Source organism: Akebia trifoliata, chromosome 13, assembly GCF_017979445.1.
Source record: "Akebia trifoliata isolate Shusen 1 chromosome 13, ASM1797944v1, whole genome shotgun sequence".
NCBI lineage: Eukaryota > Viridiplantae > Streptophyta > Magnoliopsida > Ranunculales > Lardizabalaceae > Akebia > Akebia trifoliata.
In genome coordinates this window covers 15,403,922-15,429,543 of record NC_141387.1, presented here as the reverse complement: position 1 = coordinate 15,429,543, position 25,622 = coordinate 15,403,922, and the positions used below count along the sequence as shown (strand labels likewise).

At 39.5% G+C, this 25,622-nt stretch overlaps 1 protein-coding gene across 1 annotated transcript; it reads left to right on the top strand.

Moving 5' to 3' along the window:
• Positions 1–1,839: 1,839 nt before the first annotated feature.
• FUG1 (Translation initiation factor 2, small GTP-binding protein) lies at positions 1,840–25,201 on the top strand. The gene is made up of 12 exons (XM_086421900.1): positions 1,840–3,854; positions 3,984–4,016; positions 4,224–4,337; positions 4,751–4,900; positions 4,984–5,082; positions 5,186–5,248; positions 6,013–6,168; positions 6,294–6,359; positions 7,127–7,363; positions 8,155–8,430; positions 9,177–9,365; positions 24,679–25,201. Exons 1-12 carry the CDS (start codon positions 2,340–2,342, stop codon positions 24,832–24,834), a joined length of 3,054 nt encoding a protein of 1,017 aa, XP_086278026.1. The 5' UTR covers positions 1,840–2,339; the 3' UTR covers positions 24,835–25,201.
• Positions 25,202–25,622: the final 421 nt, after the last annotated feature.

Genomic DNA, 25,622 nt, shown 5'->3' with positions numbered 1-25,622 from the left:
TACTAGACAATTTTCCCACATTTTTCAAAATCACTTATGTTAAATGGTGGGATAAATATGATCAAAGTAAAGTGACTCCTGAAGCATCTAGACAAACACAAAAGAATTTGTCTCTTGATAATTTTTCAAAACTACCCAAGATTACTGCAAGATCTCTTTCAAAATCTTATGTTCAAGTAGTTACCTCAACGACAGTCGCGCCATCGACTTCTCCTACAAAAGTTTTTTCATAAGATTTCGTATTAGCCATAGAACAAATGCAAAAGATATCTAAAGAACTCAAAAGCCTCAAAGATGCTGTTTCAGCCCAAGGATCCATCGTTGTAAAATCATCTTCTTCAAATACCCCTCTAAATGTTTCTGATGATGAAGAAGAACACTTTCTGTTCTAAAAATAAGTATAAGAATAAAGGTTTGTTTGTAATAAAGGTCTGTAAAAGTTTTGTAAAAATCTACAAGGAAATTGCAATTACGCAGTAAAACACTATTCAATAAATAGTGACTTTTTGAATAGTGTTCTGAAGCTGTCAAAAATAGTCAAAGCCGTCAAAAGTTGTCAAAGCCATCAAAATTGTTAAAAATCGTCAAACCCAATCATGCAAATACTATTGTAGCAATCATGAAAATATTACTGTAGCAACCATGTATACACTGTCGGTCAAATATTATGATGCCACGTGTACTCTTCACGTGACTCCATATGATCAAAAGTGTCGGCATAATCCTATCTGAACACGTATTGTCGGCATAATCTTATCCAAACACGTATCCCTTCTCGAATCTTCCTTAAAGATCCACTAAACACATGTCCCTTCTACACCCTTCGAAATTCTCTATAAATGGGATGCTCTACTCAACTAAGAGGGCATTCAAAAATAAAACCCCTTCTCTGCAATCTCCGACTATCTCCGATCTACTTCCGATCATTTTCTCCGACCAATCTCCGACCCACTTCCGATCATCTTCTCCGACCTACTTCCGATCATCTTCAAACCCATAATTCTATTATCTTCAAACTCTATTTATTATAAACGTTGTAAATTTGATCCTGTAAACTGGTACTAGAGCCAAGTTCTCAAAAGTCCCCAGAATATATTATACAAAGTTTACATACCGAGAAGCTTTTGAATTTAAAGTGTTTAGTATTTGTTCTTTATCTGTATACCAAAATTTTGATTGAGTACTCAGTAGGTAAATATTGAATGCGCTGTACAAAATTCGGTACTTGATTATCGAACATACCTAAAAATTGTAATAAATGCAATTTGAACAATATGACTTATAGAAACATAAAAATTATGTTTAGGTAGAGCAAATGAAGTTAATTGACATGTCTTATACACCACAATAAGGATCCTTAAAGATTTTTCAAAGAAAAAAAAACTGATTATGCCTAATTCATACAAGGATAAGTAATTACATCACAATGGAAATTTAGATTACAACATTCAAGATGAGAGAACTTTCACTATGGGTGTAATCGTTCGAATTGGATTAACATTAGAGATGAGAATGATAAATTAGGTTTAGGTGTTTGCTCGATAGTTTTGTTTGGATGTAATCGTTTGGTAAGTAACAAGTGTGTGTAATTAATTATTTTAAAGAAATCAGAAAATATGTATGTGTGGATAGTTACTTTAAAGTTGAGGTGGGTACAGCAAGAAAGTGGGTGCAAAGGACCAATTCGGTTTTTAAACCATGGTAATAGGTATGTATGGTGCACAGTTCTCCTTGCGTATCACACGTGAGAAAAGTTGAATAGCGAGGGGAAATTTATTCTTGTTTTTTGTTTTCTTATTTTCTTAGAAGAAGATGAAATCTACAAAACCTTATCGCATAATTTGTCAAGTGGAGAAACAGCCACACACACACAAAAATCCCACCACTGAGTGAGAGCTGAAAATACTCAATACTTCTTCTCTCTCTCTCTCTCTCTCCAATCTAACCGCTAAAATTCAAAGAGGGTTCTTCATTTTCAGTCAAGAGATTTCGAAAACCAGAACCACGAAATCTCCTAGGTAAGTTTAAATAAATCAACTATAGAGAAAATCTTCATCGTTACTGTTTGGATGTATCTCTGTTTCTCCCAGAAAACTTATAGAAATCAGGGTTTCTGTTTCTTCCAGAGTTCAAGAACGTTGTAATTAATCATAAAGTGTGAAAATTTGTTCTTAAGAACCATCTGTTTTTTGTTGAATTCGATAAAAGTGTCTGGTTTTGTTCTCAATTGGGGTTTCGATTGTTAGACTTCTGATTAAGATTCAAGTTTTCGTTTCATCGAGAACAAATTTTATTAGAGTTCACAGTTTCTTTAAGTTGATGCTGTTTCTATAAGAACAATGGCTTCTATGGCTTCCCTTGCAAGTTTGGGAAGCATGAGAGCCAGTTCGTCTGGTAATTTTGAAGTTTCACTTCCACCAGTTCGGAGAATAACGGTAATTAAAGGGGTAAATTTCGGTAATTCTCTGGGTTGGCATAGATTAGGTTGCTTCTCTGTCTGTAAATGTATGGTCACGACGGATTTAATCACCGAACCAGGCAATTCGGTTTCTCTGGAATCTACATTTAGAGGGAGCAAAGATGAGGATTCCGATCTTGTCCTCAAGCCTGCTCCCAAGCCTGTTTTGAAAGCTGGGCCGAAAGCCGAGCCACTTATTGCTATGGAAACGAAGAATTCTGTCGCATGGGTCCCAATGAAACTCGGTGATAGGGATTCAAAAGATGAGAAACAAGGGGAAGTAGAGGAGAGAAATAAGGTGATAGAGTCTCTTGGAGAGGTATTGGAGAAGGCTGAGAAACTTGAAACCGGCGTTCCTGGAAAATCGTATAGTAATAAAGATAGTGGTGCTGGTAGTAAATTAGTTTCGGGTACAAGTCCTAATCCGAGAAGGGGAAGACCTGAAAATTCGGTGGAAATTCGGAAGTCTAAGACATCGAAGAGTGTTTGGAGGAAAGGGAACCCAGTTGCAAATGTACAAAGGGTTGTTAAGGATCCATCTAAGATTGAAAATGATGAACCAAAGATAGAGGAATCTGGACCTCGTGCCGCCTCTCTTAGAACTCCTCAGCCATCTTCAGGAGTTGAACCGAGATTACAAGCAAAACCCGCAGTTGCTCCTCCTCCACCTGTAATGAAGAAACCCGTTATCTTGAAAGATGTTGGAGCAGCTCGTCGACCAATTGTTACTGATGACACTGCAGATCCTGGATTGAAAACCAAAGAGCGAAAGCCAATCCTTATTGACAAGTTTGCATCGAAGAAACCTGTTGTTGATCCTATGATTGCTCAAGCTGTAATACCACCTCCGAAACCTGTGAAGAACCCTTCATATGCGAAAGTTAAAGATGAACATCGTAAGAAAATGGGTGCGGCCGGGGGTATGCGTAGGCGTTTAGTTGCCGATTCCGCTATTCCTGATGAAGATACTTCAGAGCTCAATGTATCTATTCCGGGTGCTTCCACAGCAAGGAAAGGTCGAAAATGGAGTAAAGCAAGTCGGAAAGCGGCTAGACTTCAGGCTGCTAAGGATGCAGCTCCGGTTAAAGTAGAAATTCTTGAGGTTGCAGAAGAAGGGATGTTGACGGAGGACTTGGCATATAACTTGGCCATCAGTGAAGGTGAAATTCTTGGGTATCTATTCTCAAAGGGGATTAAGCCTGATGGAGTGCAGACTTTAGACAAGAATATGGTCAAGATGATATGTAAAGAGTATGAAGTGGAAGTTATTGATGCTTCCCCTGTTAGAGTGGAAGAAATGGCGAGAAAGAAGGAAATTTTCGACGAGGGAGACCTTGACAAGTTAGAAGATAGGCCACCTGTTCTTACTATAATGGGTCATGTGGATCATGGAAAGGTATGTAACAAGATATGGTTCTCTCTTTGTTCAAAATATAATTCATGCTTTACATATTACTTTTCAAAGAAAGTTTCTCTATTTGACATCAAGATTCTGATAATGTGTTTCATATTCTCTACTTGGCAGACGACCCTTTTGGATTACATTCGTAAGAGCAAGGTAATTTGATGTCTCATTGAATTTGTTTGGTACATTATGATTTTTGAAAAGGTAAATCTATAATGTGAGTTTATGAACTTCGTTATTTATTAACTAGGGTAAAAATCTAGCAATCAGATGATGTCTCCCTTAAGATTAATAAATTTCTCTGTATGCTTTTTGACTTTCTAGAGGAATGTGGGAAGTCTGACTACTAGGTTCTTATAGGTAACTGCGTCTGAAGCCGGGGGGATTACACAAGGAATTGGAGCATATAAGGTACTCGTTACTGTTGATGGCAAGGTTCAACCATGTGTTTTTCTTGATACACCCGGCCATGAGGTAAATTATGCAGTCTGTTTTGTAGTTTAACTTAATATTTCGAGATGCAATCAGTACTTCATTTGTCTCCCATCTGGCTCATCTTGGGTTTGAGTGCTTCCTGTTTTAGCTTAGGCACATACATCCTCTTTTGGGGTTAAAGGGGTAAAAGAGGAAAGATAGTAAACTTAGGCGGGTATTATTGGAAGGGCAGGAGGAGAGGAGAAGAAAGGCAATAAAGTGGGGTTGTGTGTACTCCACTCCTTTGTCTCAATTTTTATACCTAGAAAACTGTAGCTGAGTGGGGTCCACCGTTATATTTTAGTGTATAGATATTCATCTTTAGCCAAAAAGGGCTGTTATAACCCTTTGTCACCTGGTTCTCACTTGTCCTCGTTTGCCTTGACATGGTGAATAATATGTTATAACTATAGGCATTTGGTGCAATGAGAGCACGTGGAGCACGGGTAACTGACATTGCCATAATTGTGGTGGCTGCTGATGATGGGGTACGCCCTCAAACAAATGAGGCCATAGCACATGCCAAAGCAGCTGGGGTGCCAATTGTGATAGCCATAAATAAGGTACTTTCACTATGTTAGTGGTAGTTATTCACTGTGGGCTTCAAGGCATGTCCACTCATATTTTAGCTCTTCCCTTCACTCAGATAGATAAGAATGGGGCCAATCCTGAAAGAGTCATGCAAGAACTGTCTTCAATTGGTTTAATGCCAGAAGATTGGGGTGGTGATGTCCCAATGGTTCAGGTTTGTATTCCTTTTTCTTTTTTTCATACAAATTGTACTTCATCTTTCCATGACTTTCTATATCTTATTGGGGAGCTGATGTCTAATTCATATCCTCCATCAGATAAGTGCTCTTAAAGGGGAGAATGTGAATGATTTGTTGGAAACCATCATGCTTGTTGCCGAGGTACAAATGTTTCAGTCTTTTGTTCATTTGGGGGCCAGCTAATATCTTGGCTTTGATTTTTTAATGAATAAGAAGCTATCCCTACTGTCCTAGCGATTTCTGCAACAGGGATGACTTTATTATGATTATCTTTGAACTTTCATGAAATTCCTTATTTGATTTCAAAATAATTTTTTAGGAGATGGTCACATCTTTTGCCTTAAATATAAATTTATTTTGTATTCTTGCAAAATCTTGCATATCTGTCATGATATTTTTATAGTATCAAATCTAGTAAATGTGTGTCTCCACACACACACACACACACACACACACACTCTGCCAAGTGGGGTCTACATGGAGATGAGTAAAGGACGAATAGGGTATTTCAGAATAGGCCAATCTTTTTCAAAAATGATCTCTCTTGTGTGTAAGCTGCACTTGAACCCACGATCACAAAGATGCATTGCAGTATTCAGCTAACGAACCTATGGGTCCAAGCCCTCAACACTGACTATGATATTCAAGGATGATCTTCATGGTGAGAAGATCATCCTCCCAAAAATAAGCCCTTGACTCACTCCCATATGAGCTGCACATACTTGTGTCAAATCCGTGTTAGAATATTCCATCCCTAAGAAATATTCATTTTCAAACAAGAGTTGCCTTGCTGAAAATCACCAAGCACAAGATTGACCAAATTCGACAACTCATATATGTTTGTTTGGTTTTCCTATTATATGGGTTTTAACGTTGACATCTTTGCTTGGTTGTTTATTGTAAAGTTGCAAGAACTGAAGGCCAATCCTCATAGAAATGCAAAGGGAACTGTTATTGAGGCGGGTCTTCACAAATCCAAAGGACCTGTAGCTACATTCATTGTGCAGAATGGCACTCTCAAAAAGGGGGATGTAGTAGTTTGTGGTGAAGCCTTCGGAAAGGTTGGTTAATGGTCTTATTTATTGTTTCCTAGATTATATTAAACTTGGAATGCTGCAATTCATGCTTGGGTTTAGTTTTATGGTCCATGTCTGGTGGGCTAGTCTTGATTGTGGTCTATGGTCAGGTTCGAGCCTTATTTGATGACAGCGGAACACGTGTTGATGAAGCTCGTCCGTCTACAGCTGTGCAGGTTTGCAGTTCTTTTCCTTGCATTTCTTTTTCAAGGTCACCTTGTCAAGATGTTATCATGTCTGTCTATATTTTGGAGCCATCATGGCACTGAATAAGTTGAATGTTTTTTCTATGATACTAGGGTTGATATTAAATTTACCTCAAATTTTAGCGTTCTTCTAGCTATTGATAAAAGATAAAACTTTTGGCTCAACAGTTTGATATATTTATTTGAGAGTTAAATATGGTGGAAATAATATGCCTCTTTATTTAGAACTTAGAACTAATATATTAAAAAGTTAAAAGATGACAATACTTGGTACGTACGAGAAGTGAAGGCACATTCATGGTGGAATAAATATTCATTTACATAGCAGATCTTCTTTATCCTCTACAAATGTAAGGCCAAACACTCATGGTGGAGTAAATGGTCATGTAAAAGTCATGCTTGGAACTTACCTATTTCAACTTGCCTCACTTTCTCTTGCATGGTTAACTATATAGAAAAAGTTTTCCACGTTCATGTACTTTTTTTGGGAATGTTTCCTATGTCCTACATCTATGAGTTTGTGAGTACTTGACAACTTTTATATGTAGCCTTCTAATTTGAAGGGAAAGCTGATAAAACATTTACTTAGTCTGAAAACTCTTGGAAAAGAAGATATTCTGTCTGTTTTGTGTGACAAAATGTATTGCATTTTGCTTCTCTTTCCTCATTATTGTCCAAAGTCTTGGTTCAAGTGATATCTCCTTAATATCTGCTTGAATGCCCATGTATTGCTTCAGGTCATTGGCTTGAACAATGTTCCCAGTGCTGGTGATGAATTTGAGGTTGTTGACACCCTTGACGTTGCACGTGAAAGGGCAGAAGTGCGTGGAGAGTCATTACGGGTTGAAAGACTTTCTGCAAAGGCTGGGGATGGAAAGGTCACACTTTCTTCCTTAGCGTCTGCAGTTTCTTCAAGAAATCAAGCTGGATTGGATTTACACCAGCTGAATATTGTTATGAAGGTTGATTTGCAGGTATATAGTCTACTGAAAGGTTAAAGATAGTTTCATGATCATATTATATTTTGCTAAACTTGAAGATGAAACCTTTAATATACTAGAATGCTAGTTATGTTTTCATGGCTCACATGCAAGGTAGCTGTCTAGCATTTGCAAGTACCAAGAGTAGATGTCCTACATTGAGACCTGGTCCAAAAACTTAATCTGTAATCATCTGATTAGGTCCAATATAAAATTGACAGAACAGATGGCTAGGATCATCTTGGTCAATTTTTTTTTGGCATAGTTAATCTCCCATTGAAAAATGGGTCCCATTTCCCACTCTGGATGTGCTCGATGTTAACCACCTGCTCTAAAAGATTGATTTGTTGGAGAGGGGGAGAACTATGAATGTAAGAGGGTCACGGGATTAACTGGGGTATGACACATCTGAGAGGGGAGAAAAACATACACTCAACACCCCCCACCCAAATGGGTGGAAAGAATCGAACCTGTGACCTATATGAATCTAGCTCTCTAATACCATGTTAACCAACCAACTATTCCAAAAGACTGATCTGTCAGAGAATGGGTGAACTATGAATATAAGAGGGTTACAGGGCTTAACAGGGGTATGACACATCCAAGAATGGTGGAAAATATACACTCAACACTCGATACCAGTTCGTTTGTTGCTAGTAGCTATTCTTGCGGTCTGCCTTGCATTTATATGGCCTTTAAATTGAAACTTTCTCTGTGTTTCTTAAATCTTTTGTATGGCTATTATTTTAGTGCAACTAACTTGAAAACCCTTTTATCGCTGTTAGGGATCTATTGATGCCATCAGACAAGCCCTTCAAGTGCTTCCGCAGGATAATGTCACTTTGAAGTTCCTGCTGCAAGCAACAGGGGACATAAGTGCAAGTGATGTTGATCTAGCTGTTGCTAGTAAGGCCATTATATTGGGATTCAATGTCAAAGCACCAGGTTCAGTCAAGAGCTATGCAGACAACAAAGGTGTAGAAATTCGACTCTACAAAGTCATCTATGAGCTCATTGATGATATGCGAAATGCGATGGAAGGACTTCTAGACCCTGTTGAGGTGAGTAATTCTCAAATCTCATAGTTTCGTTCTTTTGCTTGTCCTGAGTGGTAATTTTAGGGTACTTGAAGGGTTAGAGGTTGTATGTATCTGTGGTCCACAAGAAGGGGCATGTGACCCATCCCTTTGACCGACCAATGTCTTCCTATTCTGAAATTTGACCCACCTGAGGGACTGTACACATGGTTTAAAATCTCATCTAAGACGGATAGACATGGCATCTCAACTAGACGATATTTTGAAAATTTTATCCGAGTTGGTAAAATCCGGCTGAGTCAACCGGGGTTTTGTATAATTTCGTTAAACTATATATATATTTTTTAAATTTAAGTATTTATTATATAAATAAGATGTGGTTTTATGACTAAGCATCTACTAATCTAACTTATTTTATAAAAAAATTATTATTATTCTCATATAAACATATATATGAATAAATCATTGTAACTGAGTTAAATGGTTTATCTTGTCTGTGACAAGTTGACTCGCCCGAGACAACTCGGTCGTGTCAATGAATGAGACAAGACATCAAACAGAGTCTTGAAACCATGATTGTACCATACCCTTTACTTCCTTCTGTATCATTTATCTAAATGAATGAGACACTTCAGATGGTTGTGGTCATTGTTCTTGGATTTTAACCTAAAAAGATTTCCTAGGTCGGATCTCGCTTGTGTGACACATTGTCAAAATGTTTAATAAAGAAGCATTACGGTTGAGATCTACTAGTTGTATTCACTTGGCAGGATCATGTACCAATTGGAGCAGCCGAAGTCCGGGCCATATTCAGCAGTGGCAGTGGTCGTGTTGCTGGATGCATGGTGACAGAAGGAAAAGTAGTGAAAGGATGTGGAATTCGGATTGTTCGAAGGGGGAAAACAGTCTATGTTGGTGTTCTTGATTCTCTTAGACGGGTGAAGGAAATGGTGAAAGAGGTACATCTCTAAAGCAAATCCTATGGATATGTTTCTTGAAATTTCGCAGTAGACTCATGGTTCAATAACATTACAGATCTTTCAGAAAAGTGATACTAGTTGATCATAATTTCTTACAACTGGTACTTTGTATTTTCAAATGTCCCACTTTTTTCACCGGACATTTTCAACTTTCTGCTCAATGGCTATATGGAATTGTTTGCCCGTTTAACTGAATGACTTTTTATTGTACACCATGTAATTTAGACTCGTAAGATTTGTTGGATTTCTTTGGGAGGGTGGGTTTTAATAGGCAGACCTGACATTTTGAGAATTCTGTATAGAAAATTGACGAAAGCATGCTATTCAGAAGTAATTGAAAGAGAAAGAAATGAGTGATAGGAGTGTCAGGAGCTAGGTTAGTTTGTAATGGGAAAGCTGCAGTGGTTTACTTATGTGCTTTTTTTCTTTCTTCTTTCTGTGATCTTTTAGTCTCGTCTTTTTCCTGGTAGGTCTGCTCAACCTCCTTACTGTTTTTACACTTCTTTTCCTTTCAATAATAAACTCTATACTTGTTGAAAAAAGGAAAAAAGAAAAGAAATGAGTACTAATTCCATAATATGTGTTTAACTAAACTAAAATTATATTAAAGAAAAGATGGAGGTTGAGGTGACCTAAAAGCACAGGCAAAGGAACTACCAGAACACACCAAAACAAAGAAATCAATCCCGTCCCATGCCTAAAACAAGAAAAGTCAATGACGCACAATGCTAAAGTAGGAGTAATTGAGTACTTGATAATGATAAACCAGAAAAAAAAAGAAAAAAACAATTGTTTCAGACACAAAAAATTGTTTACAGAATGTTAACGACTCTCTCTCTCTCTCCACCAAATTTCATCTTCACACCTTGAGAGAAACCCTATATTCACTATTAATATCCAAATCTTGCTGAACATGGAGAATTTGTAATTTGGAATCCCTCTCATTGCCTTTGGAATGTCACTTGGGTTGGGTCTAACGAAACTTTTCTTTCTCTCTCGACCCCATGAACACCATTGTTCTATGATGGCATTTCTCCTTCAAACACCCAAATTGTTACTCTACCTTTATGGCTGAGAAAATGTGGTCATTGAAAGTACAAGAGTGAAATAGATAGATATTGTGGTGGGGGTGGGGAATTCACTACTTATGTTTATATTCTATTAGTGTCAATGTGTCCCCACCACCTAGTTTCTCTATTATATACATGACATAGAGGAGGGTCAACCTAAGGAGTTTGATTCTCTCTCTCTCTCTCTCTCCTCTTCTTTTCTTCTCTTCTCTAACCCTAGAATTATATTCTTCACACATTTCTTATAATGACTTTGACAAAATCCTTCATAGTCCCTCCTTAATTCTAGCTCCGTGCTTTTCACCTTGAATAAATATAATCATATTGAAATCCCCAACTCAAACACCATGGAAGATCTCATATACCCCTAATGTTATCCAACTCATGCAAATGAGACATCTAGTATTTGTTTGATGAACAAGAAACCCATTTATGCACCCAACTGAAATGATCCTTGACATGGGTACATAGCTAGGAAATTGAGTTGGCTTTAATCAAATAGTCTTCTATTGACATCATCCTTTGGTACCCTTAGTTAAACTACCCCCGAAAGCCCATATAGACGATGAGAAACACCAGTCAAAGTCTCTGCAACCCATATCTCTTTCATTATTTGTATCTCGATAGATTTCAACTTAGTTTCTTGAAGAATAATTATATCAGCCCACCATCATTTTTTTGTTAGGCATGAGGGTCAAGGCCAGGCCTTGATATCAGGCTTATGGTATTATTCAATATTTTCAAGGGCATGCAACGCTTATGCCTCAAAGCAAGGCTTACTAAAAATGCCTGAGGCACATGAAAAATACATAAAACTGAGATGTACACTTCATACCAAAATGCGTATGCTGTAAGCCGTTATTCACATATGCTTTTTGGTCAAGCCGTACTCATGCAAATTTTCTTATATTTTTTTTCAAAACTATCTTAACCATATTTTATATTTTCGTCTTCTTATTCTATTTCTTTGTTTTCATTGTATCACGGCTATGTTTAGTGAGATAGCTAACCTTGTGACACTTACAGGTAATTGTTGAGTGTATATTTTCTCCTACTCTTGGGTGTGTCATACCCCAATTAAGCCCTGTGACCCTCTTATATTCATAGTTTTCCCCTCCAACAGATCGGGCTTTTGTAGTAGTTGGTTGGTTAACATGGTATCAGAGCGCTAGGTTCGTATAGGTCACGGGTTCAATTCTTTCCTACCTTATGGGTGAGGGGGAGTGTTGAGTATATATTTTCCTCCACTCTCAAGAGTGTCATACCCCAATTAAGCCCCGTGACCCTCTTATATTCATAGTTCTCCCCTCTCCAACAGATCGGTCTTTTGGAGTAGTTGGTTGGTTAACAGTAATAACCTTAAGTAAGCTTAAAGAAACCCACATGCACGTGCACATTCGCTAATGGTCTTCCCATTCAGTACAATGTTCACGTAGGTTAGCCCCTCCCGTCAGGGACCCTTAGTTTCCTCGGTGTGCTTGTTGATTGCATTCAACAGGTGGAGGGCGCCCATATGTGTCGAGTATTAGTGCTGAGAACTGCCTGACAATTTATGGACCTTGCCATTAACTTTCTCCGAGTTATAAATTCACATTCTCAGGTAGGAACTGGTTCTTTAGTTCATGTTTGAGATTGACGCACTTCTCTATTCGACATTGACTATTCTCCATCTTAGCAAATTTAGTATGCCACCATGGCTTGGTACCCGTGTGGTACATGCGTTGCTATTGTAATCTTCACCTTCTCTGACTTCGGTTTCATGGTTAGAAGGTATTGCTCCATGTCAAATAGGTAATTATCCAATTTGTTGGTGTCATTAGCACCATATAAGCTCGCGGCACAGGTAATGCACATCTTGCTGTTCTCACTGGTGCTAGGGCCCTTAAACGCAATGGTTGTAAGCTCGTTTACTTGCTCCTATGGGAATGCAAGTGTTCTCTAGGTTGTTCACATGGTCACCTAGAATATGCATACCCAGCTGAGATATGATATGATTGCATTGTGGTGCCTAAGGACACTATCTAATAGATGGTTGTATCGAGTAGTTGGATCATAGTCTCTTACCATGGCTGCATACGCAGCAGCACCAACTATGAGAATCCACTGATCCACGTGTGATGTGGTAATGCCATGCCATTGATCATGCTGTTAGATGGGTCATGTAAGCGTTGCTAAGCTCTATACGTTCCTTCTTGTATGTGCTGTTGATGATGCTGGTTGGTCTGCAAAAGTCAAACACCCGTGCCATAGCTCGATTATAAGAATTAGGACGCTTGCTTTGATACCACTTGTAAAGCTTGTGATTAGTGAGATGGCTAACTGTGCCATATTTGCAGATAAGGACCTACAAGTAAGCCTAAAGAGACCCACACACAGATGGACACATGGAAGGCAACACATGAAGGGACAATAATTGACAACTTTTTTTTTTTTGATAATTGTAATTTTTTTATTAGAATCAAAAAGGGAAAACGGATGTTGAGATAGCCCCCATATAAAGAGAAGAAACGAAAATAAAACAAGCAAACCAAAAAGAAGAAAAAACATGCCTGATGGAGGGCTAAGAGCCACAAATGGAATCCCAATTGAAAACGAAACCCTGGAAGCCCATGCTCGCAAAGTCTTTACTTATTTTCGACCAAAAGAAAAGGGAGCCCAAAACCTCTAGAATCATCGCTTGCGACGTACTCTCCTTGCTCTAGAACACCCTGTTGTTTCTCTCTTTCTAAAGACCCCTAGCAATGGCCGATGGAAGGATAATCCAAAGGTTTCATTTTCTAAGAGAAGATATTGAAACCCTAACCTTCCAAGAGCACGAAGAATGATTGAAGGAAAATCCAAACCACCTAAAAATGGGACAAGAAGAACATCCAGCTTGGTCAAGTAGACTCCCTATCTCTCGAACAAAGAAAACAAAAGTTTAGAGTAGTCCACCCTCGAGAAATCAAATTATCCAAGGTGAGAATCCTACCCAAGGAAGCAAGCCACAAAAAGAAAGATACCTTGGACAGAACAAAGGCAGACCAAACGATGGACGTTGAGATAGAGACCTCGAATGATAGAAGCAAGCATTTATAGAAAAAACTACTGGAAAACCTCTTATCCTTAGCTTTGAACCATTCCTCCTATCTTGTTCGTTCCCTTTGAATTAGAGAGAATTTAGGAGATCTAGGAGAGATGTTACCTCTGCTATCTCCTAGTCATTAAAATTCCTCAAAAATCCCAAATCCTAAGAGATAGTGCTTCCATTCCGAATCAGACAATGCTTCACTGACCTTTTCTTTTTCAACGAATAAGCGTACAATGATGAAAATTGAGTTGATAGAGACAAATTACCGCACCAAATATCCTTCCAAGTTTTGTATAGGGACTCGCTACTAGGCAACATGTTACAGGGACACGTCCATGGTACACTTGCTTGGTCGTACTAGGCAATACTTGACTCATGCTTGGCATGTGCTCAGTTGAGAGCTTGGGCTTCACATTTAGCTTTAATAAACACCGCTCCCTCAAAGATGATGCAAAGTCTTTCCCTTATGTTCATAATGGAACGTCAAAACCTGAGCTCAATCATATTGGGCTTTATCAAGGTCCAAGCTCAGTATAAAATCTCAACAAAGAGGCCCACTTACTATGACACGTACAAAGACACTTGTGCAAGGATACATTGGCACGTGACACATACATATGTAGATGACTACTTGCGAGCAGGCCCAACATAGTTGGGACTCCTTGGCCACTAGACACGGTATCGACAGAAGTATCGAGACACTGTGTACATGTCCTATACACGCTGGCAAACCACATAATTGGAGCATTTATAAACATATTTGAAATGCAATAATAATATATGCAAAGGAAGTAGTTGAATTGATTTGATTTATAAATGAACTTTTTTAGTATTTAGCATTATGCAACGTAAGTTAATGAAAAATGGCATTTATTTATACTTTTGAAATAAATATAAAATATTTATTTACCATAGAAATTTTCAATTATGAAATATTTTTTCCTTGCTAAAATAGAAAATAGTGATATTTTATTTTACTATAATTTAGGGGGACTACAAATTGGAATTTGATTTTGTATGTGGATTTGAAAATATGTGATGGTTAACCAATTTTTTTTATATACTTTACATTATTTATTTAAAAAATTCATGTATGTGAGGCTTATGCTTGTGCCTCATGGCATTGGCCAGCCCAACACCTTGTTTCATGAGTCATCGTCTAAATTCATTGGTATTATCAATCATAGACTGTACCAACTTACCAAGTTAGGACCTTCCATTTTTTTATTTATAGGAAAATATAACAAAATATATTAAAAAGGTGGTCGAGGTTACCAAGGAGAACAGATACAAGGCAAACCAAAACAAAGACAGGGCAGGCCCAAAATTACAAGGGTTAAATATTACAAACCCACTCTCATCTGCCCATGAAATCATTGAAAAAGACACCCATAAATTCCTTAAACACTTTGCACCAGAAAAAATGTAAGCCCATAATAGACATGATCACATCATCCAAGGCAAGCTCCTTTCCTTCAAATGCTCTCTAATTCCTCTCCCACCAAATTTCCCATCATATAACAAATGGCGTAAGAGACCATAGAATTCTCTTGACTGCACAAAAAGAAGCCCCCAACAAAGACTCAGAAAGGACCCTGTCAACCTGGTTTAGCAAGTTGAAACTCACAACAAACCCGAGAAAGGAGCCCACACAGTTCATGTGAAGGAATAATGGATTAGAATATGGTTAGCCGTCTCACCTTCACTTTTGCACAAATAGAGCACAGGTTTGACGAGTAGAAACCCCTTCAAATAAGCTGATCCAAAGTCAGGATCTTCTCCAAAATCGCATACCAAATGAAGAAGGAGATCTTCAACGAGAATTTTGGTTCCCCAACTGTTAACGAAGGAAACCCCACCCCATCCCCATGAGCTAGGGTAGGGAGCTATAAAGAGACCGTATTGTGAAAACCCCATCCTTGGTTTCCCTCTCCTACCCACTTGTCATCCATTCTAGAAGCCACTGAAGCCCTTGCCAAGAGATTAGTAAGCATCCCCAACTCCTCTACATCCCAATCAAAGAAAGATCTAAAACCATAGTCCCAAGTGATCTTATTGTTCTCAAACACCAAGAAGTTAGAGATGGGCTGACCCTTTTTAGAAGAAAGTCCAAAAAGCTGCGGAAGGAGAACCATTGGAGGGCCATCTCCTACACATTTATCCTCCCAAAACCTCACTATATCGCCTCGACTCACTTAGAACTGAGTTCTTGTATGCACTAGGGGATGGACCTTAAGAGATTCCCTTCCATACACCACACCCATGAGACCCTTGGAGAAGAATTGTAGAATTGTCAAGTCTCTAATTAAGAGCTTGGCAGATATATATAATAATAAAAAAGGTGAATGGACAAAAATGCCCTTACATAGGTGAATGGACATAAATGTCCTTACATAGAAAAAGAAACATAGAAATAAAGAAACATAGAAATAACAAAATTAGACTACTATTATCTACTATTTTTCAATACTCCCCCTCAAGCTGGAACAAATATATCAACTAAACCCAGCTTGATAAGATGAGAGTTAGAGATAGAAGGACCAACAGACTTTGTAAACATGTCGGCAAGTTGATCTGAAGAAGATACAAAGACTGTCTGAAGGGCACCAGATCGAACTTTCTCCCTGAGAAAGTGAACATCAACCTCTATATGCTTAGTTCGTTCATGAAGAACTGAGTCAGAAGCAAGCATGATAGCAGACTTGTTGTCGCAGAACAACGAGGAAGAACCAGAAAGGGGAAATCCCAATTCTGTTAGTAAAGATCGAAGCCAGAGAAGCTCACATGTCCCAAGAGCCATAGCACGATACTCAGCTTCAGCAGAAGAACGAGAGACCACACTCTGTTTCTTACTTTTCCATGAGATAAGGTTACCTCCATGGAATGTACAAAAACCAGAGGTAGATCTCCTATCTGTAAGAGAGCCCGCATAATCAGCATCAGTGAAACATGACAAATGTGGTTGAGCAGTGGATGAGTAGAAAAGCTCAAGGCTAGGACGTGACTTTAAGTAGCGAAGAATACGATGAACGGCCTCAAGGTGAGATGTACGTGGAGCATGCATAAACTGACTGACTACACTAACCGCAAAGGTCAAATCCGGTCTAGTATTAGTCAAATAAATCAGACGACCTACAAGTCTCTGATAAGAAGCCGGATCAGATAATAGATCACCAGATTCAATATGAAGTCGATGATTCTGATCCATAGGAGAAGAGGCAGGACGACAACCAAGCATACCAGTATCCTGAAGAAGGTCCAATGTGTATTTGCGTTGAGATAGTGAAATACCTCGTCGAGAGCGAGCTACTTCTATCCCCAAGAAGTACTTGAGAGGACCCAAGTCTTTAACCTAAAAAACACGACCCAATATCATCTTCACTCTGTCAATCCACTAGGCATCATCTCCTGTGAAGATAATATCATCTACATATACTAGAACAATGGCACATCGACCATCCAATCCTCGATGAACAAAACAAGTATGATCTGAGTGGCGTCTGGTAAACTCCATAGACAAAATAACTTCTGAAAAACGCTGAAACCAAGCTTGCGGGGACTGTTTCAGACCATACAGAGATTTGAGAAGGCGGCATACCTTCCTACAATATTCCCCCTGAAGACGAAACCCAGGAGGGGGGTCCATATATATAACTTCAGTCAAATCACCGTTCAAGAAAGCGTTCTTCACATCGAGTTGATGAAGAGGCCATGAGTGACAAGCAGCTAAAGAGATAAGAAGACGAACAGTGGAAAGTTTGGCAACAGGAGCAAATGTGGCACCAAAATCCTTCTCTGGAGTCTGCGTAAACCCCTTAGCAACTAGTCGCGCCTTATACTGATCAACAGTGCCATCTGCAAGGTATTTCACCGTAAAGACCCATTTACAACCAACTGTTCGCTCCCCAGATGGAAGGGTAACAAGTTCCCAGGTATTATTTTTTTGCAAAGCATCCATCTCAACAGTCATAGCTCTAGTCCACTAAGGATCTTGCAAAGCCTCTGATACGGACCGATGAACTCGAATAGAATCAATAAGAGCAAGGTAGGCCTGATAAGAAGGAGAAAGACCCTGATAAGAGACAAACTGAGCAATGGGATGATCAGTAACACACCCTCGTTTACCTTTGCGAAGAGCAATAGGTAAATGAGAGTCAGAAACAAAAGGAATAGGAGCAGATATAGGTGTAAGAGTAGGAGATAATATACCTGAGTCCAAGGAGGAGGTTGGCAAAGGTGGAGATGGACGAGGGCGACGAGTGTAGACCTGAAACTCCGACGGAGGTGAATGAAAGATCGGAGAGGGTAGCACTATAGGTGATGGGTCCTGCGAAGAAAAATGTTCTTGCAAAGTAGAAGTATTACGAAAATATGGAATATTTTCAAAGAATGTAACATCAAGAGAATGTATGACACGGTGAGAAACCGGATCATAACACCGATACCCCTTGGACATAGTAGAATAACCCAAGAAGACGCATCGAATAACTTTATCATCAAATTTAGTACGAGTGGGAGTCCTATCTTGAACAAAGCATGTGCACCCAAAGACTCTAGGAGTAATGGGGAAGAGAGTGCGGTCGGGTTGAAGAACATGAAGAGGTACTTGTCCTCTTAAGCTGCGACTCGGAACGCGGTTAATAAGAAAAGTCGCAGTTAGAACTGCCATATTCCAATATGCCTTAGGAACATGCATGCCTCGAAGAAGACACCTGACTGTATTCATGAGATGACGATTCTTACGTTCTGCCACCCCACTCTGCTCAAGAGTGTAAGGACATGTCAACTGATGGAGCATACCATTCTCATGAAGATGGGAACGAATCCCATCCGAAATATATTCCCCCCCATTATCTGACCTGAGAGATTTAACAGTGATGTTGTACTGAGTTTGAATCATCTTAAGAAAATTAACAAAAATAGGAAGCACCTCAGAACGAGAACGCATCAAATAAACCCAAGTGCAACGAGAATAATCATCTATAAATGTAACATAATATCTATGACCATTAAATGCAGTAACAGGTGAAGGCCCCCAAACATCAGAATGAACTAAATCAAATATTGCATTAAACTGATGCATACGAGGTACGAGTGTGTTTAGAGAGTTCACACACAGAACACTGAAATTTGTGCCCACTACAAGAAGTTTTTAAAGCAGGAAATAAAGAACACAAGTGCTGAAAATTAGCATGTCCTAAGCGAGCATGCCATAAATCTAAGGACTGAGATGAAAAAGTATGGCTCCTAGACGATGGAAGCACAGAAGCTGGAGCCGTAATGGATTGAGATCCAAATATGTACAACCCATCCTTCTCATACCCCTTGCCAAAAATCCTCCTAGAAGTTAGGTCTTGAAAAATACAGTGAGTAAGAAAAAATGTTACAGAACAATTTAAAGATTTAGTAATGCTACTCACGGATAAAAGGTTAAGAGATAGGTGAGGGACATGAAGCACGGAGTCAAGAGAAAAATTAGGCGATAATGAGATAGTACCCTTGCTATGGATAGGTGTGAGGGATCCATCAGCAAGACGAACCTCCCTATGAGTAGTAGGGAAAATAGAGGATGTAAAATGACTAGACTCACCAGTCATGTGATCAGAGGCGCTAGAATCAATTACCCATGTCAGTGGAGCAGAGCCGGACTGAGTAGTATGAAGTGCAGAGGATGTACCTTGAGGTGTAATAACCGACGCAACAGTCGAGGATGAGGGAGTGTGAGCCTGGATCTGATCCTGTACAATGGCTGCAATCTGAGTCTGGAGATGTTGCAAATCGATGGTGCCAAGAGTCGCTTGAGAAACTGATGCAGACTCTACAGTAGCAGCACGAGGAGAAGGATGTCCCACAGAAGGTTGTCCCACAGAAGATTTCAAAAGGTGGGGATAAAGCTGAAAGCAACGGATCTTCTCATGTCCAACCTTCCCACAATGGCTGCAAGTAAGGCCACTCCTTTTACCACGTCCACGGCCTCCACGGGCTTGACTGCCATGTCCTTGAGTCCGAGAATCAGAGAACCCTGAATTGGCTGCTAGAGCCATCTGATCTGTAGCTGGGGCAGAGATAATCCCAGGGACTTGAGTCTGAGAAGAAGCTACACGGCGACGACGCTCATCACTATCAATGGTCGCAAATGTCTCAAATAAAGATGGTAAAGGAGTGGTGTTAAGAATCTGTGTCCGAAGTACTTCAAACTCAGGACGTAGACCCATGAGGAATTGGTATGTCTGATGTCGACCAATCTGCTTAACCACATACCCAGCTGCTTCTGCAGACAACTCAGCCATAGACTCATAGTGCGAGAGCTCCTCCCAACGAGACTGAAGGAAACCAAAGTAATCTGCAACACTCTGAGTGGCTTGAGTAGCTTGAGCAATATCCCGATACATCTCATAAATCCTCGAGTCATTCATAGCATGCGCATATGTCTGAGTGAGGGCCGACCACAAAGAAGAGACAGTCTCATGGTACATGAACATGGTATAGATGCGTTGTTCCATAGAGTTAAATAACCATCCAAGAATGGTACAATTATCGATTTCTCATTGTTCAAATTTGGGATCAGTAGGGGGTGGCTTAGGGATGGTGCCCAATAACCAACCGGATTTACCTCTACTACCCAAATAAAGTCACACAGACCGAGACCAGGACTGAAAGTTACGACTATCTAACAGAGCAGTAGTAATCCGTTGTGCAGAAGAATTTCCCCCAAGAGCAGTGTGGGAGTCCTTTATCTCGTGAATAGATGTCATAGTTTATACTAAACAAGAAGTGACGTAACTTGTGGATTGAAGGGAGATCTCGTACAGTCGAAAATAAGGAGGGTCACCTAGGGCTGTCAACGGATAGCTATCCGATCGGATAGTGCTATATCCGAATTCGAATCCGAAAAAAATATCGGATATCCGATAATATCCGAACCGATAAAAAATCTTGAACGATCGCCGACCGGAGAAGACGGTGGTTATGGTTGGTTCGTCTGCGTTCTAACTGTCGAGAATCAAAGCCAGGAAGTCGTAATTGCTGTCGTTGATCACACACAACACTAGTGTTATATTCGAATTCGAATCCGAAAAAAATATCGGATATCCGATAATAACCGAACCGATAAAAAATCCTAAACGATTGCCGACCGGAGAAGACGGTGGTTATAGCCGGTTCGTCTGCGTTCTAACTGTCGAGAATCAAAGCCAGGAAGTCGTAGTTGCTATCGTTGATCACACACAGCACTAGTGCTATATCCGAATTCGAATCCGAAAAAAATATCGGATATCCGATAGTATCCGAACCGATATCGTAGGTTTCTAAAGGCACCCTAAGTGCTGTCGCACGCCTCCACAGGCTGCAGTACTGCTATCGCAGATAAAAAAGGGACCCAACAGTCCAGCTAATAGGCTAACGATGAACAAAATAGGGCATGAAACACAGCGCAGAGAGTTATCGCAGCATGTGATAAAAAAAAAAAAGATAAAGGAGATCGAAGGAGAACCAAGAGAGGAATTCTAATGGCTCTGATACCAAGAAGAATTGTAGGATTGTCAAGTCTCTAATTAAGAGCTTGGCAGATATATATAATAATAAAAAAGGTGAATGGACAAAAATGCCCTTACATAGGTGAATGGACATAAATGTCCTTACATAGAAAAAGAAACATAGAAATAAAGAAACATAGAAATAACAAAATTAGACTACTACTATCTACTATTTTCCAATAGGATCCTCACTCTCTCATCACATAATCTTCGTACAATACTTATCCACCACAACTTTTATCCATAAGCTATGCTTCTCTACCCCAAATCTCCATAACCACTTTCCCAGAAGCGATGAATTCAGAACTCCCAACTTTCTAAGACCCAACCCTCCTTTGTACTTATGGGTGCATATCCGACTCCAACTCACAAAATGATACTTCATTTTCTCGTTGTCATGCCATGGAAAGTCCTAGAAGAGTCTATCCAGCTTAAGTTCCACACATCTTGGCATTCTAATAAAGAAAAAAAGTAATTTGGAACACTGGACAAGGTACTCTTGATCAAAGTCAACTTACCACCCTTAGAGAGGTACCTAGTTTGCTATGCACCTGGCCTCTTTGCAACACTCTCAAAAACTGGATCCCACAAAGCCTTATTCTTGTGAGGTGCATCCAAGGGAAGACTGAGATAGAAGGATGGAAGCTCCCCAACTTGGCATCCAATAGTCACTGCTAACCACTCAATCCCTTGAACATTCTTCACAACAAAAACCGTACTCTTCTGGAAGTTCATGGGGAGATTAGAGACAACCTTGAAGCAACACAAGATAGCACTGAGGAACCTTAGCTAGTCTAGAGAGGCATCAAGGAACACTAAAGTAACATCTGCAATCTGAAAATGGGTAACTACTAGACCTGTAGAAGCCGCCATGAAACCACTTAACTTCCCAATACTAACTGCCCTCCTCAACATTTTGCCTAGGATCGCCTCCACCAAGATAAACAAGAATAGGGACCCTTGCCTTAACCCCCTCGAGCTCCTGAAGAAGTCATGAGGTGAACTGTTAATCAGGATAAAGAATGAGGGCTAAGACATACACTTCATTACCCACCTTGTCCACCTCTGCCCAAACCCATACAACCCAACAAGTGCTCCAAGAACCTCTAGCACACATGATCATACATTTTCTCGAGGTCTATTTTACACACCACCCCAGGTTTCTTTGATTTTAGTCTCAAATCTGCCCTCATTAGCAATGAGGACCCCATCAAGGATTTGTCTCCCCATCACAAACGCTCCTTAAGCTGGTCCAATCATGCCTTTCAAAATTGCCTTCATTCAACAAGCGATCAATTTTGAAATGTTTTGGAAGACCGAACCAACCATGCTAATCGTCCTCAAATCAGAAATGTTCTCCACCCCTAACTTCTTGGATAAGAGCCACAAAAGAACAGTTCGAATCGAAGTCAAGAAAGGCTTTATGGTAGAACTCTTCAATAGCTGCTAACAGATCCCCTTTAATGGTCTCCCAACACACCTTAAAGAAACCCATAGAGAACTCGTCAGGACCTGGAGCCTTATCATTTTTCATGCTTGAAACCATTTGAAACACCCCGTCCTACCCATAAGGTCTTTAAAACCATGAACGCCGTGCCTCTGAAATACAGTCAAAATGAAGATTATATAACTTTGGTCTCTCTAAATGCTCTTCCTAGTACAACTTTTTGTAGAAATTCACCACCCCCTGAGCAACCAAGTGCTTTATTTCCAACAAAACACCATCGACCCGCTGCTTGGAGATGAAATTCATTCGGTTATGACTATTAGTCTCTTTATGGAAGAACTTAGTGTTACTACCCTCTTTAAGCCACTTCACTCTAGATTTCTGTTTCCAACAAATCTCTTCCATCCTTACCAACCTTTGAAAGTTGTCTCTGAGTTTGTTCCTTTTGACCCTTTCCTCCTCATTCAAGAAACTAGATTCCTCTTTCCTATCCAACTCCTCGATCTTCAACAGGCAATCCCTCTTACCCTGCTTCACTCTGCCAAATGTATCAACATTCCACTTCTTCAATCTCTCCTTGATAGCCTTCAACTTTTCCTTGAAGGCGATACTGGGCTTCCTTAACGCATCTAACTCCCCCTCCACTCATGGATCATCCTCAAAAATTTCATGGTTCAACCATATGTTCTCAAACCTAAAAGGGGTAGGGCGACTCACTACATCACCGGCATAGAAAGAAATGGGGCAATGATTTGAGGCTGGATTAGGAAGAGTCTCCTGAATAATGGACCTGGAATACTCCTCCCAAATTGGCAAAATTAGGAACCTATCCAACCTATTCAGGATCGGCCTTTACTGACTATTAGACCAAGTAAAGCTATTTACGCCCTAGGGTAGATCTGGAAGGTTATTCCTATTCATGAAGTTTACAAACAACCTTACCTTGGGCTGAAACCCGCGAACCATGTAGCTTTTCGTAGGAAAACCTAATAACGTTAAAATCACCTCCAACACAACATGATCGGCTAAAAAAGGCACTAGCGTCATCAAGCTCCTGCCAGAATTGTTGCCTGTTAGTATCTTTGCACGGCCCATATAAACCCCTAAGAAAATCCCCTGAAAATCCTCCTCCACCAACCTTCATAGAATTGACACCGAGAAGCCCCAACAAGCTCCTCTTCCACCACTACTTGCCTAATTTCCCAAATCAGAATGAGCCCGCCAGAAGCCCCAAATGCTGGAAGGTAGCACCATCCCCTATGAATTGACCCCCATAATTCCCCTACAACTCTCTCATTCACCACTTGCTACTTAGATTCTTGTAAAACTACAATCCCAGGCTGGGCACTCCAGATCATAGCATTAATCAGAATGGGATCTTCCATGTTTTCACCAAACTAGTCATGTTACGCCTCTTGTTTGTGCTCCTCGATCCTATCACACTCAAGAGAGGATTCTAAGCTTCTTGGATGACTGGTGCCCTACCATATGCATTCAAATCATTCTTATCATTTTGGATATGTTAATGCACTCTCTTTTTTAGCATCTATAAGATTCTTCTCAATTGTTGTAATAAGACCAACTGCTTCAACCTCTTTCCTTTGTGACACATCCCTAAAATGGTCCCAAATAAGAAAACCTTATTCTGTTCCAATTTAGAAGTATTAGACGATTCGTGGTCTGAGACTTTGCGATGCCCTACCATTCTTCTTGGTTCCCTCTAGCAATCTCTCAATCTTTATGGATAATGGAACCCATATAATGAAAATGGTTACTTTGGAGTATTTCCTACCCATCAATGATTGTCTCCTTTGGCTGTAAATATGTAGATGAATAACAGATTACAACTATACAAGTGGCTAAAAAGGGCTCATCCCTATGAATGTCAATGTGTAGTTGAATAGAAACAATTGACAAAATACAATCGCACTACTATACCAAATAGATTATAATTAAGGTTCTATCTTACGGTGATCTTAGTGTCATTGTGTGGCCGTGCTTCTAAACTTTAGTATTGTTATTGCTTAGGTTACAAGTGTTTTTTGTTGTGGTTTCAGCACTAATAGTGGAAGTTTACTTTCATATTTCGACACAATTGTGTAATTATCTACTTAATCAACTTATTGCTTATTTAACATTTACTTCACTCTTTTTATTTTGTTTTGGCCAGGTTAATGCCGGACTAGAGTGTGGTATTGGGGTGGATGATTTCCTTGATTGGGAGGCTGGGGATGCTATTGAGGCCTTTAACACAGTGCAGAAGCAGCGGACACTTGAAGAGGCATCTTCATCAATGGCAGCTGCAGTGGAAGGGGCAGGTTATTGAGTTGTGAAACACCAAAGCTGATTTTGTGTCTTAACTGGCTGATATGACACTTGATGGAATCAATTTATTTTACCTCTGTAAATGGGTGCCATACTGCCAGGAATTTGAAAAATGCTTACCAGGTACAGATGTCTTCACACCAGCCATTATATCTCGAATACTTATTTTTGAATTCTGAGATATACTGATTTGGTCCATTGTTGTATGCAAAGCTGTATATATATTAATGTGTCTGAAATGTAATCTTCTTTGTTGTAAAGAAGGGATATGTATTTGATTCCTGAAAAATCAATTTCAAACTCACTTGTTACCACTGTAAAGGCCATTCGAGGAGCAATTTTCTACTGTTTTTGATGCTATGACTGTATATCTACTTATTTTGTGAACAACCGTGTGTGTGATGTATTATTAGTCTGCTTAATTAAACAACTATTACAGGGAACTAATACTTCACAGATCAAACACTAGATCCAATATCTTAAACATTACTTTTTATTTGTTTTTCTCCTCAATTATTAGCCAGGTGTTGAAGAATCAACAATAATAATTTTTTTTTGGAGCTGACTACTTGCATATCTTAAGTTTCCGATTGCACCCCATTTTTTATAATAAAAAAAACACCATTTTTTTCATTTTTTAATATCATTTTCTTAACCCTAAAAGTTGCACTTCATGAGGAGTCTTTGTGATGTCATTTAACCCACTTAATACTTCTCTATTCCAATCACAATTGTTGGCACCGTTACCTCTCTTTGCATTGTAGCCATAGGTATAGGGTGCAAGTGGTA

Bases quoted from the DNA above. Each gene is read 5' to 3' on its own strand.
- FUG1 (XM_086421900.1), top strand. From the start codon at position 2,340: ATGGCTTCTATGGCTTCCCTTGCAAGTTTGGGAAGCATGAGAGCCAGT. The intron at 6,169-6,293 runs GTTGGTTAATGG...GTCTATGGTCAG, and splicing joins GTGGTGAAGCCTTCGGAAAG to GTTCGAGCCTTATTTGATGA. The intron at 6,360-7,126 runs GTTTGCAGTTCT...GTATTGCTTCAG, and splicing joins GTCCGTCTACAGCTGTGCAG to GTCATTGGCTTGAACAATGT.